At 41.8% G+C, this 22,871-nt stretch overlaps 2 protein-coding genes across 3 annotated transcripts; one reads left to right on the top strand and one right to left on the bottom strand.

The window, feature by feature from the left end:
* Nucleotides 1-329: 329 nt before the first annotated feature.
* LOC135539970 (oxytocin receptor-like) lies at nucleotides 330-4,407 on the bottom strand. Its single transcript, XM_064966249.1, has 3 exons — nucleotides 4,339-4,407; nucleotides 3,109-4,031; nucleotides 330-667 (listed from the first exon to the last, which is right to left on the bottom strand). Exons 2-3 carry the CDS (start codon nucleotides 3,971-3,973, stop codon nucleotides 462-464), a joined length of 1,071 nt encoding a protein of 356 aa, XP_064822321.1. The 5' UTR covers nucleotides 3,974-4,031; nucleotides 4,339-4,407; the 3' UTR covers nucleotides 330-461.
* Nucleotides 4,408-12,281: 7,874 nt separating this feature from the next.
* Nucleotides 12,282-18,521, top strand: vhl (von Hippel-Lindau tumor suppressor). 2 transcript variants are annotated; one of them, XM_064966248.1, is made up of 4 exons: nucleotides 12,282-12,679; nucleotides 14,817-14,939; nucleotides 15,253-15,462; nucleotides 17,012-18,521. In XM_064966248.1, exons 1-3 carry the CDS (start codon nucleotides 12,484-12,486, stop codon nucleotides 15,447-15,449), a joined length of 516 nt encoding a protein of 171 aa, XP_064822320.1. In that variant the 5' UTR covers nucleotides 12,282-12,483; the 3' UTR covers nucleotides 15,450-15,462; nucleotides 17,012-18,521. The 2 variants fall into 2 exon arrangements, with proteins under 2 accessions (XP_064822320.1, XP_064822319.1); XM_064966247.1 differs by having other exon boundaries at nucleotides 15,253-18,521.
* The last annotated feature ends 4,350 nt before the right edge of the window (nucleotides 18,522-22,871 follow it).

Raw genomic sequence — 22,871 nt, 5'->3', positions numbered from 1 at the left:
ATCTGCATCATGTCAATCAAGTACATTTGATGGAAACACCGTCAGAGTGGGAAATTCGCATATAGTTTTTATGCGGATTTGATCATATTCACATGAAAACTGTCGGAAATCTAGCTAATGTTGCTCATTCCTATGTTGTCTGCCAGAGGTGTTACAACCGTGATATATCTCTGTGACACCCAGCGCCAGCCCACATCACAAACAAGCTGCCTTCATCCATTAGTGGTGGACTATTCCCCAGTATTTAGCGTGTATTTCCGCACATACACTCTTAGAAGAAAGAGTACCAAAAGGGTTCTTCGGCAGTACCCCATAGGAAAACCCTTTTTTGTTACGGGTTCTACATGGAACCTCTTCAAAGAGTTATCTTATGGGGACAGCCAAAGAACCCTTTCAGGTTCTAAAGCGTGCCTTTTAGTTACTTGCTTCCCCATACCTGGAGAATATGAAAACTGTGTGTTCTATTTGGAGTCGGAGATGCTTTTGAAGCTCATGTAGAGCGAGCTGACCACTGTGGCCTCATAGTTAATGGAGTCTTTCCCGTTGGAAGGCCTTCGGCACAGCACCGTCAGCTTATTGGGCAGCTGACCGTTGAAGAGCAGGTAGATGCAGGGGTTGGCGCAGCTGTTCAGACTTGCCAACAGCATCAGGATGGTGAACGTTGCGGCTGCAAACACAAGGATATATTACGCACATTTACTGCGCCCTACGCCTCGATCACACCGACAGTGTCATTGCGTTTTGGTACACCAGAAGTACATTCATTTCCAATGGAACGCAGGGTTTGCCTTGCAGCATTGCGTTGCAGACAGTGGAGGCTGCTGAGGGGGGATGTTCATAATAATTGCTGGAATTGAGTAAATGGAATGGTATCAAACCTGGTTTCCATTACTATGAGCTGTCCCCTCCTCAACAGCCTCCAATGGTTGCAGAGGCAGTTGCAGTGTGTTCTGTGTGGTGCATATGTTGGATTTATCAAAGGTATGCACCAAATTGTATGTGTAGATGGCTTGACAGAAATGGTAGCAGAAGGTGAATGTTTAACTTTTTGTTGCACACATATCCAGATTATGCTGGGCACCATTTTGTCCAATGATGCTGTAGGTCTGATTGGCGTGTAAGAGACGAGCCTAAATCAGAGGGTGTGTACCTGTGGCGTGAATACCCTGGGCATGAGGTGGTTGGAGTTGTCAACAAAGCAGCATGACATAAATATGGTGTCATGTTTTCAAACTACCAGTAGATTATTTGAGAAGACATATAAAGAAATATGTGCATTTGAACAACAGGATAAATACACCTATTTCACTTTTGCATGTCAAAAACCAAATGACCACTGCTGCCACTGTTTTGAACAGATTAGATCATAGGCTACTATTTAGAACGAGCAGCTCATGTCACGAACAAATGAGTGCACCAGGGAGAACATAACATGCAGATGTAATAAGTAAAAACCCATTATCTAACTGGGAAAACCCATTATCTAACTGGGGATAGCTAGCTAACATAGGGTATGTTTGTAAAGTTCGCTCAGAGACCGATCTTGGTATTAGTAAATTCAGAGAGTTGTCAGATTGTCCAATCATAAATTCTGAACACACAACACCCACTGAATATTATTATTTTATTTTTTTAACCTTTATTTAACTAAGCAAGTCAGTTAAGAACAAATTCCTATTTTCAATGACGGCCTAGGAACTGCCTGTCCAGGGGCAGAACGACAGATTTGTACCTTGTCAGCTCTGGGATTGCAACCTTCTGGTTACTAGTCCAACGCTCTAACCACTAGGCTACCCTGCCGCGAACATGACCAGTGTCAGTAAACATTGGCAGCAGCACAGTTCCAGTCACTAACACTCTAGATAACATGAAAACAGTCTAACCAGCTCTGCTTGGGCAAATAAAATGGTCAGAGTGGGGTTTCTCTCATTTGTGTCTGGAAGTAGCTAGCAAACTATCTAACTTTAGCTTAGGCACTTGACTGCTGTTGTGAGGTCAGAACGCTCGCATCAAGCTTACTCCTCTGCCTGAACGTCCAGTGTGCGCTCTGTACGCTCCGAGAGCAAAATGCACTGAATTTATGAACGGACAATCTGACTGCACTCAGCACACTCTGACACTCCAGAGTGAATTTACAAACGCACCCTTAGTCAGATATTAGTTTAGAAAGACTTGAAATTGGCATGAGAGTGAACTGTTAACCAGCTAGCAAGCTACTTATCAAAGGAAGATAACCTAACTGGTTCATTTGACCCGAAAATCATCCAAACTATTTATCAAAATTACTGTAGCTGGCTAATTATTTTCTTATTCCTTTGTGATTGATACACCCAATCTTGGTCTGTTTTTGTCCACACAAGTCACCCTGTCACCTACCTTGAGGGACAATACAATTGGCCAAGCTTGTTTGTCCTATCAGATCCGCAATGAGAAAATTCTAGCTAGTGTATCCCTCTGTCCTTCGACCTTTCTTGGATGTTGTTGTCTAGTTTATCAAGTCCCAGGCACTCCTGACTGTTATGATTATTTATTAACAAGTTAATTACAATTTGCATTAGCAGCATCTATACCTGATAGAGCAGATCAAGCGTTTTTTTCAAAAGCAACCACTTTTGCATGGGAAAACACAGAATTCTACTAATAACTACACATGCTGAATTACATTACTTTTGTTTTGAGACTACTTTGCTGGCGGACAGAGCAGGCACCTGGTTCATGCAGTCAACTTTAAGCCGGTGCAAAACAAACCTACACGTGCGCCCGGGCGAGGTTAATCAAACCCAAACCCCCCAACATTCAGCATGGCCTATGCGCCCACCGAGGCGGTGCTGATGCAGGCTGCTTGCAGTCGCAGATGAGCATAGTAACTGAACAATCTATTTTTGAAACAGGAAAATTTACACATCTGCCTCACTTTTATGAGCGTTTAAAACACAATCCATGATTGATATAATATATAGGCTTATATATTTTTGATAGAAATAATTACTATATAAAATATCTATATTGTTTTATCACAAGTGGGGCGCCACCCCTAACGCCCTATTGACAGTCATGTTTGGGGACTTTATTATACATTTATAATAAGATTGATATCCGTGTTCTTACTTTCTGTTGGCGCGTCCTTGTCCCACACAGACCAAAGCTGGACGGTAAAGAACGGAGTCCAGCAGATGATGTAGGCAAGTACGATAACCACTGTCATCTTCACAGTTTTGATTCGTGCTTTGGACACACCAGCCACGCTGCTGGTTCTGGAGGGCAGCTGAAAGGCAACCCCGCTACCCCCATCCTGGTGCGTCTTTAAGTAAAGGTTATTCTGGATGGCTCGACAGATTCGCACCTGGCACACCACCACGGTCAAAATGGGCAAGACAAAGATAACCATCGTGGTCCAGGTGATGTAGGTCTTCAAGCCCCAGGGCTGGATAAAGTCCGCCCAGCAGTCGAACACCCCGGGCGCCACCTGGACCCGCGAGAAGATGAAGATCTGAGGCAGGCCGCCCACGAGGGATATCGCCCAGGCGATGCAAACAGGGATGTTCCAGCGCTTGCGTCTCCTCTGAAATTTGACCATAGGGTTGCAGATAGCCTGGTAGCGGTCAATGGTCATCACTACGATCATGTAGGTGGACGCAAACATGCCTACGACCTGCAGATACTTCACCAATCGGCACACCAGGTCCGGTCCGATGAATCTGTCCGTAATGTCCCACATGAGCTGCGGGCACACCTGGAAAAACGCCACAACCAGGTCTGCAACGCAAAGGTGGAACACCAAGACACGCATCTTGGATACCTGTTTGCGCCGCTTCCACAGAACCAGTAGTAGACCCGTGTTCAGGATAGCGGCAAAGACGAAGATGACGCTGAGCAGCGCGATCTCTACTTTGGCCAGGTTCTCATCCCGGGGCATGTCCGCAACCTCCATCATCAGACTGAAGTTACTGAAACTGGCATTAAACGGGTACATGGTTCAGGTTTGGAGAGCGAAGAGGCGGGTGCCAGCAACTTTACGCAGGAGCGGTCTTCTGCAGAGAAACAAGACACAAATTGATACACTGACTAACAGAGATACTTTGATATTCTATTACACTAATGTTTGATATACCTACCATATCTGATCTAAAACTACTGAGTTAGTAAGATGCGTTTTAGGCTAATTTAACTTTCAAAATTACAATGCATCAATGCTTAAATACTGACATAATGTCCGAGAATTTTAGATAACCTAAATCTCCAAATAACTATTAGCCCAATGATTTCAACCCATCAAAAAAACATAGGGCCACAGGTTAAAGAAATTTAGGCTTATAACTTAAACAAAGACAACTTAACTGATATTCAGTTTGATTGCAGTGCGCAGGAGAAGTTGGGGAGGGGTCGACATGAGCTGCAACCTAGTAGTCTATTGATGAGGTGTTGCATCTGTTGCTCTGGGTTTTATATTATTTGCGGGGAGCAGGGTGGAGCTATCCTTCAGCTCCAGATGTTCGCGCGCACAGCGACTGCCACCTTTCATGATAGAGAGCCCTGTCCACTCTATCGGCAAGTCTCAAATATGAAGACGTTTATCAAAACGTTTTATGTAACTATTGATTTGTTTTTTTAACAACGCTTATATTTTTTATTTACAGCTCGGTCATAGGCTAGAGTGCTTCAGGCTGCTCGGCTGTCTGTATAGGCTAACGGATGTTTACATTGGACCGCGCGAGGTATACTGTTTACATAGGCACCAAGTGTTTGTAAGTTGTCTCAGCCATTCAAGAGTTTCCCTTTCCATGAAGAGCTCAATCAAAGACTGTACAGTTTGAGAAACTCTGTGGCTCCATGTTTATACAGAATAATTCCAGTCATTATGTATTAGCTTCCTGGGATAATGAGAACATCCCAATTTAGACAGAACTGAGCTTCCTGAAACCTTAACCCCAAATGAGCAGGTTATATAAAAATCTAATAAACAACGGGTTTAAAAAATGTTTTGATACAATTATCATAATTCATAGGCCTACAGTATGCCTGGCAGTGGGTGGCATTGTTTAACAATTGAATGAATGTAACATTTAAATAATAATAATAATATTTCTATGAGTGCACAATTGGACATCACCAGCCACTTACTGAAACTTTCAAGATGTCGATTATTCCCATTTGACCAGGGTTCAGATCCTGCCTGTGCAAATGCTTTGTGTTCCATCCACAAAATGGATCAATGCTGACAATACATGCACTCCTCTAATAACAATCTACCCTAATACCCTATGACCTATAGTCTCATCCTCCCTATATTGGCTTATCCAGACAGACACATCACAGGGCATGGGACATGTGCCAATGTTCCTGACAGCCTCCAGATGTTCTGAAACAGACAGTGTTGATTCCAGACACACAGTTGACTCTAGCTGGTTACAGATGTTTTCTCTGGAAACACTGGAGGAGAAATTACTCTTACACTTTTGTACTTGGTGTCCCTCTTGCGAGAGGCCTATCACAAATATCGTACTTAAGTATTAATGTGCACAACAAATTGACCAGTCTTGATTTTTTTGTTGTGTTACATTTCAAGTGTTGATTCAGGAGTTAAATTCACTCTGTAAGAGTGACATTAACACTAAGTGCTGTAAAATAACCATCAGTGATTGATGTTAATAGTTTCAAAAGTGTTATACTGTTCACTGTTCACTGAAAAAAGTGTGTTCACTGAAAAAAGTGTACATTTAACACTTTCAGAGCAAACTCTCTCCAGAAGTTCAGTGAGGATCTCTGAATGATCCAATGTTGACCTAAATGACTAATGATGATAAATACAATCCACCTGTGTGTAATCAAGTCTCCGTATATATATATATATATAATGGAATGGTTCAAAAATAAACATATCCAGGTGTTAGAATGGCCAAGTCAAAGTCCAGACCTGAATCCAATCGAGAATCTGTGGAAAGAACTGAAAACTGCTGTTCACAAATGCTCTCCATCCAACCTCATTGAGCTCGAGCTGTTTTGCAAGGAGGAATGGGAAAAAATCTCTCTGTGCAAAACTGATAGACATACCCCAAGCGACTTACAGCTGTAATCGCAGAAAAAGGTGGAGCTACCAAGTATTAACTTAAGGGGGCTGAATAATTTTGCATGCCCAATTTTTCAGTTTTTGATTTGTTAAAAAAGTTTGAAATATCCAATAAATATCGTTCTACTTCGTTCTACTTCACAAAAAAATACAGTTTTATATCTTTATGTTTGAAGCCTGAAATGTGGCAAAAGGTCGCAAAGTTCAAGGGGGCCGAATACTTTTGCAAGGCACTGTAATATGAGAATCTCTCTGACTCCCTCAACATCGTCCCCTGTATCAGAATCCCTGGGAGCTGAAGGTCCTCCTCTGGCGTTATGATAGACATCAGCATTGTCACACATCATTGGGTTTTACCCACTAAAGGGGAGGCAAGGGCTAGTTCACTTCCACACAGCCTCCTGGATGTCCAGACTGTGTATGTCTTCCATGGGGATAGAGATATGGAGAAGGTGGGATCAGAGGATCCATGTTGTCAACAGAGAGTAAGTAACCTCTATAATGGGAACAATCTTTGAGTCTAACCAATTGGAGATAAACACTCAATACTATATTGGAAAGCTAACACATGGCTGTGTTTTGTGCATCTTACAGTAAACATATTTCCAAACAGGACCTTTACATCACACTGATTACATGGAGGCCACCGGGCACTAACTTGGATTAATCCTGATCAGAGAGATTTGACTATATGAGAGAGAGCAAGAAAGAGATCTGATTGATCCGTCTATGGTCTGGGCCTGGGGGCCGGGTTCTCATGTAGGCTAGAGCATTCAACACAGATGGCAAAATAATTAGTCAAACATTGCTATATTGCCAATGTTTCCGGGTTGCCTCGGAGCACTGGCGTTTCGGACACCCTGCAGTCCCCACAAGGAGGGGTAGACCACGAGCCTGTCAATGATGTCTACATTTGAATTTTATTACATAAACATTGTTTTGACATTAACCCTCAAAGTCATTAATAAACCTTTTTAATTTACATAAGTACTAGAAAGATACATGTTTGTTTATTGGACTTGAGGAATGTAACTGAAAAATTGCCTTAGGCCTTGAAAAATAACTAATTAAACTGATTGAAAGAAAAAGGGCATATCGGTAAACATATGCTGTGGTTAAGGCTACGATGGCGCTACTGCAACGAGTGGAGGTTACTCAAGTGTTCACAAGTGCATATCAGACCGAGAGGCTAATGCTTCTTATGAGATTTAGTTTAGAAAACTACTTCTCCGCAGAAGCGACAGTTACAGGGATGGTAAAAACAGCTTGATTGCCATAGCAACATCAGGCAAACAGAAGGGAGTGGTGCTTCAAATACAGCATTTCTGCAACATCTTTAGCCTAATTGTCACGCCCTGGCCATAGTTTACTTTGTATGTTTCTATGTTTTGATTGGTCAGGGTGTGATCTGAGTGGGCATTCTATGTTGGATGTCTTGTTTGTCTATTTCTGTGATTGGCCTGAAAAGGTTCTCAATCAGGGGCAGGTGTTAGTCATTGTCTCTGATTGGGAACCATATTTAGGTAGCCTGGGTTTCACTGTGTGTTTGTGGGTGATTGTTCCTGTCTCTGTGTTTTGCACCAGATAGGGCTGTTTCGGTTTTCGCACTTTTGTTAGTTTGTCGTGTATAGTTTCTGTATTAAATAAAATGAATCACAACTACGCTGCATTTTGGTCCGCTCCTCCTTCCCACAACGAAAGCCGTGACACTAATTGAGCATCTCATTCTCCTTAATCTCCCCCTGACAGAGTTCTTCCCCCTTCGCATGAAGTCTATAAATAAATCTCTCTGCCAAAATTTGTCATCTCTCCCATGTCTTTTTCAACTAGTAGTTGTTCTGAAATGTTTATTGCTTGCCAACATTTTACTCCCTCCTCTATGTCTAATATAACACACATACATTAATTATTAATTTCGGTTGCCTATGCTGATGTAACCGATGTGAAATGGCTAGCTAGTTAGCGGTGGTGCGCTCTGTTTCAATCGGGTCACGTCACTCGTTCTGAGACCTGAAGTAGTTGTTCCCCTTGCTCTGCAAGAGCTGGCATTTGCGGCGCGATGGGTAACGATGCTTCGTGGGTGACTGTTGTTGTGTGCAGAGGGTCCCTGGTTTGAGCCCAGGTAGGGGCGAAGAGAGGGACGGAAGCTATACTGTTACACTGACGTGAAGTGTGTTCTATAGAAAGTATTTGACTCTGATGTGTGCCACAGAAAGTATATGACTCAAGTGAAAATATTAAGGAAATTAGAAGGGGAGGGAGGATTTCAGCAAGGCCATTTTCTTGCCTGCAGAAATCTCCCCCTCCTATCTTGGAACTTGCAAGGCCTGGCACACTTCATAACCATTTTGGTAGCTCATGTTGATCAGTAGTGTGTGCCACAGAAAGTATTTGACTCTCGGCAGGCAAGAAAATGGCCTTACCGAAACACCCCCCCCTTCTAATTTCCTTAATTTTGTGGCTAGAGTCAAATACTTTCTGTGCACACATCAGAGTCAAATACTTTCTATAGAACAAACTTCATATCAGGATAGGCAACCAAAATTAACAAGTAATGTATGTGTGTTATATTAAACAGAGGAGGGAGTCAAATATTGGCAAGCAATAAACATTTCAAAACAACTATAAGTTGAATAAGACATGGGAGATGTGACGAATTTTGGAAAAGAGATTTATTTATAGACTAATACCCTTGAAACAAATAGCCGAACTGAAAATTGCAGACATTACTAGTTTCTCCCCGTGATCAAACCGCCATTAAAAATAAAATGAATCGCAGCCTAATGTGATCATTGACAGCTGCCTTGAAGGACACAAATAAAAAATGCTTTCTGCTACTAAGATCGGTGAAATGTAGGCAAAACTGACAATGGAGTGAAGAGCAGAAATCTCAACTAGCAAGCAAGTCACAGCAATGAAGAATTGAGTGTGTGCGTGTTCACATGAGGGGGGGGGGGTTCTGGCAGGGGGAGATTTTCGGCACAACACCGGCCTCAACACGTTACAAAAAGAGATTAACTGTATAAGATGTCCTGGGGACAGGAACAGGGTATGGTAATAGGGGCCAGGCACACAGGTTTGAGTGTCAAGAACTGCAACACTGGTGGGTTTTTCATGCTCAACAGTGTCCCGTATGTATCAAGAATGGTCCACCAGCCAAAGGACATCCAGCTAATGGCAGGCCAGTGGTCGAAAACAGGTCATTGATTAAAGAGGAAAAAGGAGCCTGCTGCAAATTGTGCAGAGCAACAGGCAGGCGACAGTTAGTCAACTGACAGTCTAGTACAACATTGGTGCCCAAAGACCCATAAAATAATGCACAACACATCGTTACCTTGACACGAATGTGGTAAGGCAGCCGACGACGTTACAAAGTTCCACTTCTTTCAGCAAAAAAACAAAACTGCGATTGCAGTGGGTTAAGGTACGAAAACACGCTGGAGAATTGGAAAAACATTGCCTGGTCTGATGAATCCCGGTACTTCTGTTTCACTCTGATGGGATGACTAGGGTATGAAGAAAACCACAAGTACATCCATCATGCCGCGTGTCAACATCGCAGGCTGGTGGTGGTGCTGTGATGGTGTAGGGTGTTTTCATGCAACACATTGGGTCCCTTGATAAAAGTGGATCAATGTTTGAATGCCACAGGATATCTGAACATCATTGCCAATCAGGTACATCCCTTCATGGCAGCAGTGTATCCATCTGCAAATTGATAGATGCACTGCTCTGTGTCAGCCTCCTTTTTCTCTTTCATCAATTACCTGTTGTTTGACCACTGGCCAACCATTGCCTGGATATCGTTTGGGTGGTGGACCATTCTTGATACACAAGGGAAACTGTTGAGCGTGACAACACCAAAAACGTTTCAGTGCTTGACACACTCAAACCGGTGCGCCTGGCACCTACGACCACAACCCATTCAAAGACACTTCAATCTTTTGTCTTGCCCATTCACCCTCTGAATGGCACACATACACAATCTATGTCTCAATTGTCTCAAGGCTTAATAATCCTTCTATAACCTGTCTCCTCCCCTTCATCTACACTGATTTTAGAAATGGATTTAAAAGGTGACATCAATAATGGATCATAGCTTTCCCCTGGATAGTCTGTCATGGAAAGAGCAGGTTTTCAGAATGTTTTGTACACAGTAGTTTAAACTACTATACACACTACATGACCAAAATCATGGACATTAATATGGAGTGGGTCCCCCCTTTGCTGCTACAATGGCCTCCGCTCTTCTGGGAAGAAGAATATTGCTGCAGGGACTTACTTCCATTCAGCCACAAGAGAGTTATTGAGGTCGGGCACTGATGTTGGGCAATTAGACCTGGCTCGCCTTCAGCGAGCCATCCCTAAGGTGTTCGATGGGGTTGAGGGCTCTGTACAGGACAGTCAAGTTCTTCCACACTGATCTTGACAAACTACTTATGTATGGACCTCGCTTTACACATGGGGGGAATTGTCATGTTGAAACAGGAAAGGGCCTTCCCCAATCTGTTGCCGTAAAGTTGAAAGCACAGAATCGTGTAGAATGTCTTTGTATGCTATAGCGTTAAGATGTCCCTTCACTGGAACTAAAGGGCCTAGCCCAAACCACAAAAACATCCCCAGACCACTATTACTCCTACACCAAACTTTACAGTTGGCACTATGCATTGGGACAGGTAGCGTTCTCCTGGCATCCGCCAAACCCATATTCGTGTGTCGGACAGCCAGATGGTGAAGCTTTTACAACACTCCAGCCGACGCTTGGCATTGAGCATGGTATTCTTAGGCTTGTGTGACGCTGCTCGGCCATGGAAACCCATTTCATGAAGGTCCCGACGAACAGGTATTGTGCTAACGTTGCTTCCAGAGGCAGTTTGGAATCCGGTAGTGAGTGTTGCAACCGAGGACAGGCGATTTTTACATGCTACACACTTCAGCACTTAGTGGTCCCGTTCTGTGAGCTTGTGTGGCCTGCCACTTCGCGGCTGAGCCATTGTTGCTCCTAGACCTTTCCACTTCACAATAACCACACTTAAAGTTGACTGCAGTGCTTTTATTCAACTTTCCCATATGCATCCATTTGTGCAGGACTGTGCACCTTGTTCTTGGCCTTTTTCTGCACTTTAGGAACTATTTTGTCAATTAATGGCCCAATTATTCTACACACACAAGATGAGTATCTGGCTGCTGGTGTTGTTGCGGCACTCAATGTCTGGGAATGCAAGCATCAGGCACTACCGTAAGGGCTCTTTCAATCTGGCTTTATTAATCACCTCTCCCTTTCGGGTACGGTCGCCCATTAACATCTTTTGACTATTTTGAGGGTTTGGCTTTAAAGCATCTATTTTTCACATTTCACAGACAGCAATTTCTGGAAAAGATGAGTGGGAGGAGCTGAATAGTGTAATAAGCCTATGCACACAGTCAGCATAAGGAAATACAATATGATCCAAACAACACATTTTATAAAATACAGTACAACACTCAGGCTGCACTCCAAATCCATTCACACCGAGCCATGTGGCTTATTGAATACAGTATACAGTGTATGCCTGATAAAGTGTCGACCATTTAGGTGACTCAAATGCCTGTTTATGTACCCAGTCAGCCCTTTTGTGATGCAAAAAAAAACAACAACAAAAAACATGAGGCACTGCAAGTGCTGCCAGGAGAGGTATGTTGTTGGCCTGTTTGTAATGACAGACATTTCAAACTGTATTCACTACAAAAATAGATGCAAAATTGCAACAATCATATAAGAGCAATGTCAAAAAGCTCCCTTCACCTCTAAAGAGGGTAATTGTGCAAACATTTTATTAACCACATCCTTCGGCTCAATTGCTACAGTATAACAGCACAACTCAGAGCCAGCTGGTTGGACGAGATTACCATTTTACTTGCATCCATCTGCATGTCTTCTGTGTGTGTGAACAGCATTTTGAAAATTCCACTGTAGGGTATAACAAAATGCTGCTCATTTAGAAAACAACTTAACAAGATTTCTGCTTTACAAGTCATAATACTGCTGCTTTACAATTCACACGGTTTCTTTATTTCCCAATACGTAAGTAATAATAACTGAATAGACATCAGAAGGTATTCTGTATCAAAAATGTACATTGTGTGAGGTAAGTAATTGGTCAGGAGCCATTGATTGACAGTAAAACGGACCACTCAGTGAAGACATTCTTTCCACGCCCTCCTCAACCGGAAAATAATTACATAACAAACACAAGCGACTTGCTGGCTGGCATGAAAAGACAAGATATAACAACTTTAAATAAGTTACCTTTATAATGTCGCTTTTGCGTTTATGACTATCTATATGTTTATGATACTTTCTTCAAGACATATCTTGTTAGCTACAGCTGCTAGATCAATTTATACTTTTATTTTTTGCTAGCTAACGTCAAGTTATGCCTCAAGAGTTTCAAGGGGGACAAGAACAGCTCCCGTTGGTAAGGTCTCTGAAAAGCGGAATACCGTCGATTGCAGTGTTTTGTAACCGGAGTCCTCGAATCATGCGACCAGTATGGATTAATTTCCGCGGGGAACCTCAACTCTACGATATTTTACAACCAGGAAAAGGAATGAAAATGAACACCTTCGTAGGTAGGTAGAAGCTTGGCTAGCACCAGTTAGCAAATAAGCCACAGCGAGTAACATTAAGTGTTATATTTTCTGTTAATTCAAGAATTGGTCATCAATAGCTGTCAATAAACCAAGTATACATGAAGGTGTCTGTAATATAATTTTAATTGTTATTAAAGGAATTCATATAGCTTCCAAAATATTGTTTTCGAATGGAGTAACGTTACCAAAATGGTTGCGCGGTGGCTTCAAAGCAGCCCCCCCGTCAGTCTTCTTCTGTTATTATGTCGGTCCGCAAACAAACGTTAAAAGTGCATTCCGCCAACTACTGTTCGTGTAGTGAACGAAAACAAAATAGGTGAAATGGGGGAAAAAATCATACAATATCAATCCAAAAACCCACACCACTCTTTGTCATATTCCAAATCCCATCCTTGAGCCTGTGAGAACATAACATCCCTCGACAGGATTCCCTGTAATGCCTCTACTGTAAAACCCCATAGGCCCCAAAGAACTTTAAGCCAGGCTCACAATGGCTTTTTTCTCAGACACAGACTGCGCTGTACAGTTTATAACCAATGCAATAAACAATACAAAGTCCACCTTTTTTAAACATGCAACATATCAGAATCCTGTTTCTGAGTAACTACCATGGTTTCTTCAACGTTCTCTCACTTGTCTCAACGCCTTGGGATAGGAGACATGCTGGACGCCCCTTACTCTTGCCACCTCTGTCTCCTTCACCCTAACAGGGCATTTCATGAAACCAGGGTACATGCTCGCCACCACAATTGCAGCATTTCGCCTCAACTGGCATACGATACTCCTATTGTCTACATACACTTGACACATGCCCAAATAGTTTACATTTGTCACACTGCAGGGGTTTGGACACATTCCTATCTGGTATATTTTTCAGTTGCAAAGCATGCTCCTTATGCTCCTCGGATACACACAAAAAAACACTTCTTGTTATCCTCTCTGACGCAACCTTATCCAATGCATCTATAATATTAATCGAGACGTCAAACAGATCTCTCAGATTACGCCAACGGTCCAAAACCCTCAGTCCAACTAAAAAAAGAGTCAGCAAGGCTTGACTTTACTAGATTCACAACCACTTCTCACGTTTTCCGTCCTGTTCGCCACTGCAGTCAAATCCTTCTTACTCTCATCTCCACTCGGCGCGCCTTCAGTTTCAAACAAAATATCCGCCTCCACCATCTTCTCCCCTGTCAGTTGTCTAGGGTTTTTCGACTATGGTATTGTGGCGATCTACAAACATCGGTCCACATTTTTATTTTATTTGTCATTTTTTGCAGATGCTCTAATCCAGAGTGATTTACAGTAGCAATTATTAGGTTTAAGTGCCTTGCTCAAGGGCACATTGGCAGATTTTTCACCTAGTCAGCTTTGGGATTCGAATCAGTGACCTTTCGGTTACTGGCGCAACTCTACTAACTGCTAGGTGACCTACTGTGTGGGCTTGACCTCCCACTCTTATGGAGTGTAAATACATTAAACTTTGTGACACAAAAGGGGAGGGTAACAGAGAAGAAAAATGGCCCTACCAACTAACCCTATACCCATTAACCTCACCACTATTCCACTACCTGGCCCTATCTGATCCTACAACAGGCCAACAGCCTGGGAGGACGGGACGTTATCGTTCAGCACACAATGTAACTCTTCTGCAGTAAAATGTTGTACCCTCAAGTACTTCTCCGCAGCTGCCACCACAACATATATTTTCTGAATTTAATTCCATTTCTGCAGTACAGTTGATAACTATGGTTATGAATGCTAAGAAGCCAACCTTACTGAAACACGTTATTTCTATCACTCTTTATTATCCTCGGTCTACTCACAGGGAGCCTTCATCTAGGCTTAATACATATCATTGGTTCAATCTCGATGCTCTGCCTAAACGCAAATACGCCACACTTTTGATGCTATTTTGGAAACCTTTTGGAACTTAATTTTCAAATAAGCGAGAGAATCTTTCAAAAAATAAAGATATACCCTTACAGTGCGCAGTTTAGCAAAGTTACGCCTGGTTGTTTTCACACAAGCGTTAAACGTGTTTATTTGTTTGGCATGCTGTATTTGGTCTTGGTGTGTATCGTCTTTATGCCTTTCCATGTTTTTATTCTATCAGGTCATCCTTGGATGTTCAGAGATGCAGAGACAGATGAGGCGCTGAAGGCGAATAGTAAAGAGATGTTCCTGCCTAAACCAATGGAGAATGGACAGGCTGTCCAGGTTAACGTCACATTACCAGGTTAGAGAAACATCAGGTTTGAATTCTCCTTTGACCTGTACAGATCATCTGTACACCGATAATAGTGTCGTCTCCCTGTATGTGAGCATCTCTGCTAAGAGGTTTGGACCTTTATGGCACTTTAGTACAATTGTACTCCCTGTGTAACAGCAGGGTCACTGGTGATTATGACTGGTAGATCATTGTTCTGTGTTTTGATCAGCACACATTATTATTTGTACTACTACTACTCTGCACTGAGAACACACATAAGGAATATTATTCTTTAAGCTAATAACTATGTCATATCTGTGTATGTGTGTTCTCCCCTCAGTCCTCAGCTTGAAGGATCGTGCCCTCCAGGTAGTGCGGCGCCTGGTCCGTCCAGAGGACTACAGGAGGCTGGAGATTGCTCGGTGTCTCCATGAGGAGCTGGAGGACCGTCCCAGCGTGCTGAAGGACCTGATGCGCATCGCCCAGCGTGTGGAACAGCGCCTTCTAGAAGACAGGCAGCAACCCCAGGATGCATGAGGAGCAACTTAGAGTAGGAGTGCTTATATAGATATCGCTATATGGCTCTGATGCTGCTGTTGATGTTTCTGAATCTATCAAAATAATAAGATGACAGAATGTAAGATTGTTTGATTGGACACTGGGAGGTCAGGGTTGAATTCACTGCTGTAGCAACTACCGAGGGTCTTATCCATTTTTTGTTGTTGTTGCAATTGTTTAAAATGGTCTTCGTAGCTTAGGAAAAAAATGTGTCAACCAATTCAGTGGTCTGACTTTAGAGAAGGGATCATCAACCTGATTCAGCTGCTGGCTGTTTTTTTGTTGTTGTGGATTGTCAGGTGGTTGGAACATAATTACAATTAATTTGTAGACTGCAAAATCACTGCAAGAAGCCCAAACATATATACGATTTGACGAAAGCATAATAATTCCAAACCTTGCTTACATTTGTGCACGGTCACATAGCTCTCTTTTTTGCCACATGGAAATTCTTTGGAACAGATTTCTGAAAGTTCAATCACTTAGAGCTGATTTTATGTCCACACACACTACCTGTCAAAAGTTTGAACACACTTATTCAACGGTTTCTTTATTTTTATATTTTTTTACATTGTAGAACAATAGTGAATACATTACAACTATGGACTCATGTAGTAACCAAAAAAGTGTTAAACAAATCAAAATATATTTTATATTTGAGATTCTTCTAAGTAGCCATCCTTTGCCTTGATGACAGCTTTGCACCCTCATGACATTCTCTTGACACCAGCTTCATGTGGTAGTCATCTGGAATGCATTTCAATTAACAGGTGTGCCTTGTTTAAAGTTCATTTGTGGAATTTATTTTCTTAATGTGTTTGAGCCAATCAATTGTGTTGTGACAAGGTAGGGGTGGTATACAGAAGATAGCCCTATTTGGTAAAAGACCAAGTCCATATTATGGCAAGAACAGCTCAAATAAGCAAAGAGAAACGACAGTCCATCATTACTTTAAGACATTAAGGTCCGTCAATGCGTAACATTTCAAGAACTTTTAATGTTTCTTCAAGTGCAGTCGCAAAAACCATCAAGCGTTATGATGAAACTGGCTCTCATGAGGACCGCCACAGGAAAGGAATACCCGGAGTTACCTCTGCTACAGAGGAAAAGTTAATTAGAGTTAACTGCACCTCAGACATTGCAGCCCAAATAAATGCTTCACAGAGTTCAACATCTCAACATCAATTGTTCAGAGGAGACTGTGTGAATCAGGCCTTCATGGTCGAATTGCTTAAGAGAAACCACTACTAAAGGACATCAATATTAAGAAGAGACTTGCTTGGGCCAAGAAACACAAGCAATGGACATTAGACCGGTGGACATTTGAGTCCAAATTTGAGATTTTTGGTTCCAACTGCTGTGTCTTTAGTGAGACGATCTCTGCATGTGTGGTCCTCACTGTGAAGCATAAAGGAGGTGGTGTGGGGGTGATTTATTTAGAATTCAAGGCACACTTAACCGGCATGGCTACCAGAGCATTCTGCAGGGATATGTCATATCAGGTTTGCGCTTAGTGGGACTATCATTTTGTTTTCCAACAGGACAATGACCCAACACACCTCCAGGCTGTGCAATGGCTATTGGACCAAGAAGGAGAGTGATGGAGTGCTGCATCAGATGACCTTGCCTCCACGATCCGTCGACCTCAACCCAATTGAGATGGTTTGGGAGGAGTTGGACCGCAGACTGAAGGAAAAGCAGCCAACAAGTGCTTGGCATATGTGCTTGGCAAGACTTTTGGAAAAGCATTCCAGGTGAAGCTGGCTGAGAGAATGCCATGAGTGTTTAAAGCTGTCATCAAGGCAAAGGGTGGATGTGTGGAAGAATCTGAAGAATAAAATATATTTCGATTTGGTTACTACATGATTCCATATGTGTTATTTCATAGTTTTGATGTCTTCACTATTATTTTACAATGTAGAAAATAGCACAACTAAACCTTTGAATGAGTTTGTGTGTCCAAAACCTTTGACTGGTGTTTATGTGTATATTTATTATTATTTTTGCTCAGAAAACTTGGGCGACCAAATAAATCCCCCACTGGTTGGGGAACCCTGCTTTGGAGTGTTTAAGACTTTCATGCAGGTTTTGCTCATCAGCTTGTTAATCAAATATTCTGGGTTTGGAATAGTAAACCAAAATATATTCATTTAGATTGATTTACACGCTCGCTGGGAATCAATGTAGCATGTTTAAAAAAAGAAAAATGTTTTTGTTTCATACTGTAGCTTTATAATGAACACGTTCAACGTATTTATTCATCATAAAATGTAAAGATGTGAGAAAAGATGTACAAGTTTGAATGAGGGATGGGTCAAAGTAACTATTATAAACTGGGTGGTTTGAGCCCTGAATGCTGATTGGCTGACACCTTTGGTATAGCAGACCAGATACTACCTGTATGACAAAACATGTATTTTTACTGCTCTAATTTCATTGGTAACCAGTTTATAATAGCAATAAGGCACCTTGGGGGTTTGTGGTAATATACAATATACCACCCCCCCCCCCCGTGCCTGCTTATGTATAGGAATATATACTGAGTGTACAAAACATTAAGAACATCTTCCTAATATTGAGTTGCACCCCCCGGCTGCCCTTTTGTTGGTGGACCATTCTTGATACACACGGGAACCTGTTGAGCATGAAAAACCAAGCAGCATTGCAGTTCTTGACACAAAATAGTGTGCCTGTCACCTACTACCATACCCTGTTCAAAGGCACTTACATTTTTTTTGTCTTGCCTATTCACCCTCCAAATGGCACATACACAATCCATGTCTCAAAAATACTTCTTTAACCCCTGATTGAAGTGGATTTAACAAGTGACATCAATAAGGGATCATAACTTTCAGCTGGTCAGGCTCATGGAGCAGGTGTTCATAATGTTTTGTACACCCAGTGTATATTGCAAACAACCTTTGAGGCTTTGTGAAAAATACATACTGTGTGTACCTACGTGCCTGTTTATTTTGCAATGTTTTCTATTGGTAATATATTCCACATATGCAAAAGACTGATACATCAACCTAATAAATGTTTATCTTCTTGGCCTGTTCCAATTTTTCTTAAGACAGTAAGTTTCACAGTTCAAGGGAATAGTAATGTATGGACGTAAGTCCCTACCGTTACACAGCTGGTCCATGTCTCCGCCACAGAAATACAGTAGAATGATAAAAATAAATGTAACGTGCAACAATTTCAGAGATTTTACTGAGTTAATGTTCATATAAGGAAATCAGTCAATTTAAATAAATTAGGCCCTAAAATATGATTTCACATGACTAGGAATACAGATAGGCATCTGTTGGTCACAGATACCCTTAAAAAAGGTAGGGGTGTGGATTAGAAAACCAGTCAGTATCTGGTGTGACCACCATTTGCCTTGTAAAGCCAGCACATCTCCTTCGCATAAAATTGATCAGGCTGTTGATTGTGGCCTATGGAATATTGTCCCACTCCTCTTCAATAGCTGTGTGAATTTGCTGGATATTGGCGGGAACCTAAACATCCTGTCGTACATGTCAATCCAGAGCATCCCAAACATGTTCAGTGGGTGACATTTCTGGTGAATATACAGGCCATGGAAGAACTAGTACATTTTCTGCTTCCAGTACTTCTGTACAGATCCTTGCGACATGGGGCCGTGCATTATCATGCTGAAACATGAGGTGATGGCTGCGGGCGAATGACATGAGAATGGGACTCGGGATCTCGTCACGGTATCTCTGTGCATTCAAATTGCCATCAATAAAATGCAGTTGTGTTCATTGTCTGTAGCTTATGTCTGTAGCTTGAGTCTGGTTGGGCGTACTGCCAAATTCTCTAAAACTACTTAGAGGAAGCTTACGGTAGAGATATTAACATTACATTATCTGGCAACAGCTCTAGTGGACATTTGTGCAGTCAGCATGCCGATTGCACGCTCCCTCAAAACTTGAGACATCTGTGACATTGTGTTGTGAGACAAAACTGCAAAGTTTAGAGTGGCCTTTTATTGTCTCCAGCACAAGGTGCACCTGTGTGGTGTTCATGCTGTTTAATCAGTTTCTTGATATGCCACACCTGTCAAGTGGTTAGATTAACTCCGCAAAGGAGAAATGTTCACTAACAGGGATGTAAACAAATTTGTGCACAAAACTTGAGAGATTTAATTTTTTTGTGCGTATGAAACATTTCTGGGATCTTTTATTTCAACACATGAAACATGGAACCAACACTTTACATGTTGCATTTATATTTTTGTTCAGTGTATAATTCTACGGCCTCAGCATTCAGATGGGGTTTGCTGAAATATTACCACTCCAAATGTAATTTGAATATAAGATTTCTCAGTGCTGGATCTCTGTTGCCTAGTTTATCCCCCTCTTAATACCCCTCTCCTGTGTCGGTTCGTACTGCACTCCCCGTTGCTCACTGTTTCTGCACCAGCTTCTACCTACCAAAGCTAAGTACCAGAACTTCTAATAACACACCTGATACATTCCTTTTAGGTGGTAATATAAAAAAGCTTTCTGATAAATGCAAAAAAAGCATAGTGATTATATCAGTGGAGGCTGCTGATGTGAGGACAGCTCATAACAGTGTAAATGGACTGGCATCAAACACCTGGGAACCATGGAAACCATGTGTTTGATACCATTCCACTGGTGCCGCTCCAGTCATTACCACGAGCCCATTCTCCCCAATTAAGGTGCCACCAACCTCTTGTGGATTATATATGACAGGTTTCTTCTACTAAGGACAAACCATTGTGTTTTTTGTGTTCAGATCTATGGATGTTCCATTCATGTATGTTAGGTATGTACCTTTCTATAGTGTCTATATGTGTGTGTGTGTGTGTATGTGTGCATTCTATGCAGCTTCACATCAGAAGATATGAAACCTGTGCTACAGATATTAAATTATAGAGGAGGACCTGTTGCTAGGCTACGAAGAAACACAATCTGTACCTGTCTTTGTGAGAAGAGTTGCAAAAACATGCAGGCCAAGGATAAAAGGAAGAACACTTGGGACCCCAGTCACGTCAGATGACAACAGGGAGTCCAATCATCTCTCTTCTTTCCTTCACTATTGGACGATTTCAGTCTTATCGCAATGCCACAGCTAATCTGCCTGACATGTACCAAGTGTGGATAAAATAATCTACCACAGGGTTATATGTAGACACAGCTAGATTAGGTAAGGCTACATTGGTCATGTTTTAATATTGATTCTCATACCAAAATAGCTGTTGTTTATACATGCATGCACTTTTCTGTAGGGAGGCACTTCCGAAAGTCAGTATCTCATTGGTGAAAATGTGGAAATATCTTATGCCACCAAGTCCTTTACGTGGGTAAACAACACAAAAACCCAGCATCACAGACAAAGATCGAGTTCTCGCTTTGTGGTGGATGTTTATCTGCCTCCTATCTTGATTTCCACCTTTTAAAAACCCTGCCGACCATTTGTAGATTACCAATGACGTCAATCAGATATAGAATAGAAGATGAACAGTTTCCTGCAGGCTTTCTGTCTTGCATGCATATGTCATGTGAATTTGTGCATTTATCCCATTAGTAAAGATTAGACTGTTTCATAACACACTGATGCAGTTCTGGTTTACTTCAACATTTTTGTTTGTAAATCTCTTGGTCCTACATGAATAATTGAGTAAAACAATCATATAAACTCATCCCTTAGAATGATTTGTAAATCACAATGTTATATTCATGAAGGCACCTACCTATCTGCTCTCAATGCCAGCTGCCATGGTGACACAGAATTGTACTGTACCCCTGAGCAAACTAAATAAACATATGACAAGATTTTCTCATAACTGTTCATGCCAGCAATCATCAAATAACATTCAATAAATAAATCTCATTAACACAGTCCATCTTATATAAGATTTGAATTACATTAGCATGCTATCCTCTGTTCACACACTACATCTGGAGTCATTGTCCAGTCTCTCCAAAAGGTAATAAGTGGAAGTTTGAAGAGGAAATCTCTACTTTAATTAAATTGGCTCTAATGACACACACTGTGGTTATTTTTGGCCTTTCTCTTATGTTGCTGTTTGACGACAAGAGCCCAGAGGACAGGTTTTGTGAATACTTCTTTAAACTTCAACTACTTTTGTCTTTACCTCAAGGTCCTCTGACTAGAAGCGTGGTAGAGACTCTTTTCAAACTCACTTTTACTGTGTACTGACTGTCTCTGAACTGACAGCTGTTGCTCTGCTTGATATATTGGTCTCTTTCTGCAGCTTGTAGGTTTGTATAGTATGTAGGTTTGTCTAGTTTTTGGTGACTAGTATTTCTTACAGTAGGTATTCTTGCTAGACTGGGTATTAGGGTCCAGTGTGTTAGTAGCTTGGTACAGTAGGTTGAAATAAGGCTCTACTGTGCTGGGGACTGAGGTGAGTTCCCCAAAAACACAAAGATAATATATTCCATTAAGAACATTGTTCGTCCCTGCCCTTGTCCCTAGATCATCAATTGTATGGGATGTGTCCAGCTGGTTTAGAGCCCGCGCACGACCATCATTTTCCTCCCCTGACTCAAGACATGTCTGAGGCTTCACCTAATGATCTGGCACCTGCTAAGGCACAAGGTAAGTCCTTGTTGGGGTTTCTATTTATTTTTATGATCTGTTGGCGATAAATAATGAATGAGGTCAAAGCTATGATCAAACTGAGCTCAGGCTGGGGTTTTTGAGGGGCATATTTTCCTCATGTCATGCTGTTGTGTTTCCCTCTAGGGAAAGTCCCATAGTACTCTGGGGGGTAACACCTCTCTCCAAAACCAACCCCAGTATGGGAAACAGTACAACAACCACGCCAGGAGGGGTTTCCGCTAAGAAGACCCCTAAATGTGTACGTCTTGTAAACAGGCATTTGCCCCCCACCCACCCACCCACCCCTCTTATTTCTCCCTGGTCACAACAATTTCTGTAACCTACAGTGAGCTACAAAAGTATTGGGAGAGTTACAGACCCCCCCCAAATGCTAAACTCTCATGTTATTGTAATGGCGAGAGGTTAGCATGGCTTGGGGTTATGACATTTGTATGTATGTTACTTTTTTACTCATCATTATTCATTCAGGACTATCAATAATCATGGTTGCGTCCACATTAATGTAGAAATGTTTGGAAACAGTCTCTTCTCATTCACAATAAAAGTGTTACAATACATTATTTACCATTAATTTCTATTGGGCACAAAATTATCTGAAACAACCAAAACAAACAGCTAATGCAGCCAACAAGTTTGTAGAGTCACAAGCTTGATGTAATCATTGCGTGTGTCACGATAGTCATCCTCTTCGTCTGAGGAGTAGTTGGAAGGATCGTAGGACCAAAATGCAGTGTAGTATGTGCTCATCGTGAATTTAATGAACAGAGAACACTTGAA

Source organism: Oncorhynchus masou, chromosome 5, assembly GCF_036934945.1.
Source record: "Oncorhynchus masou masou isolate Uvic2021 chromosome 5, UVic_Omas_1.1, whole genome shotgun sequence".
In the NCBI taxonomy this organism is placed as follows: Eukaryota; Metazoa; Chordata; class Actinopteri; order Salmoniformes; family Salmonidae; genus Oncorhynchus; species Oncorhynchus masou.
Note: the sequence above shows the minus strand (reverse complement) of the source record. Positions and strands in the feature narration are given on the sequence as shown.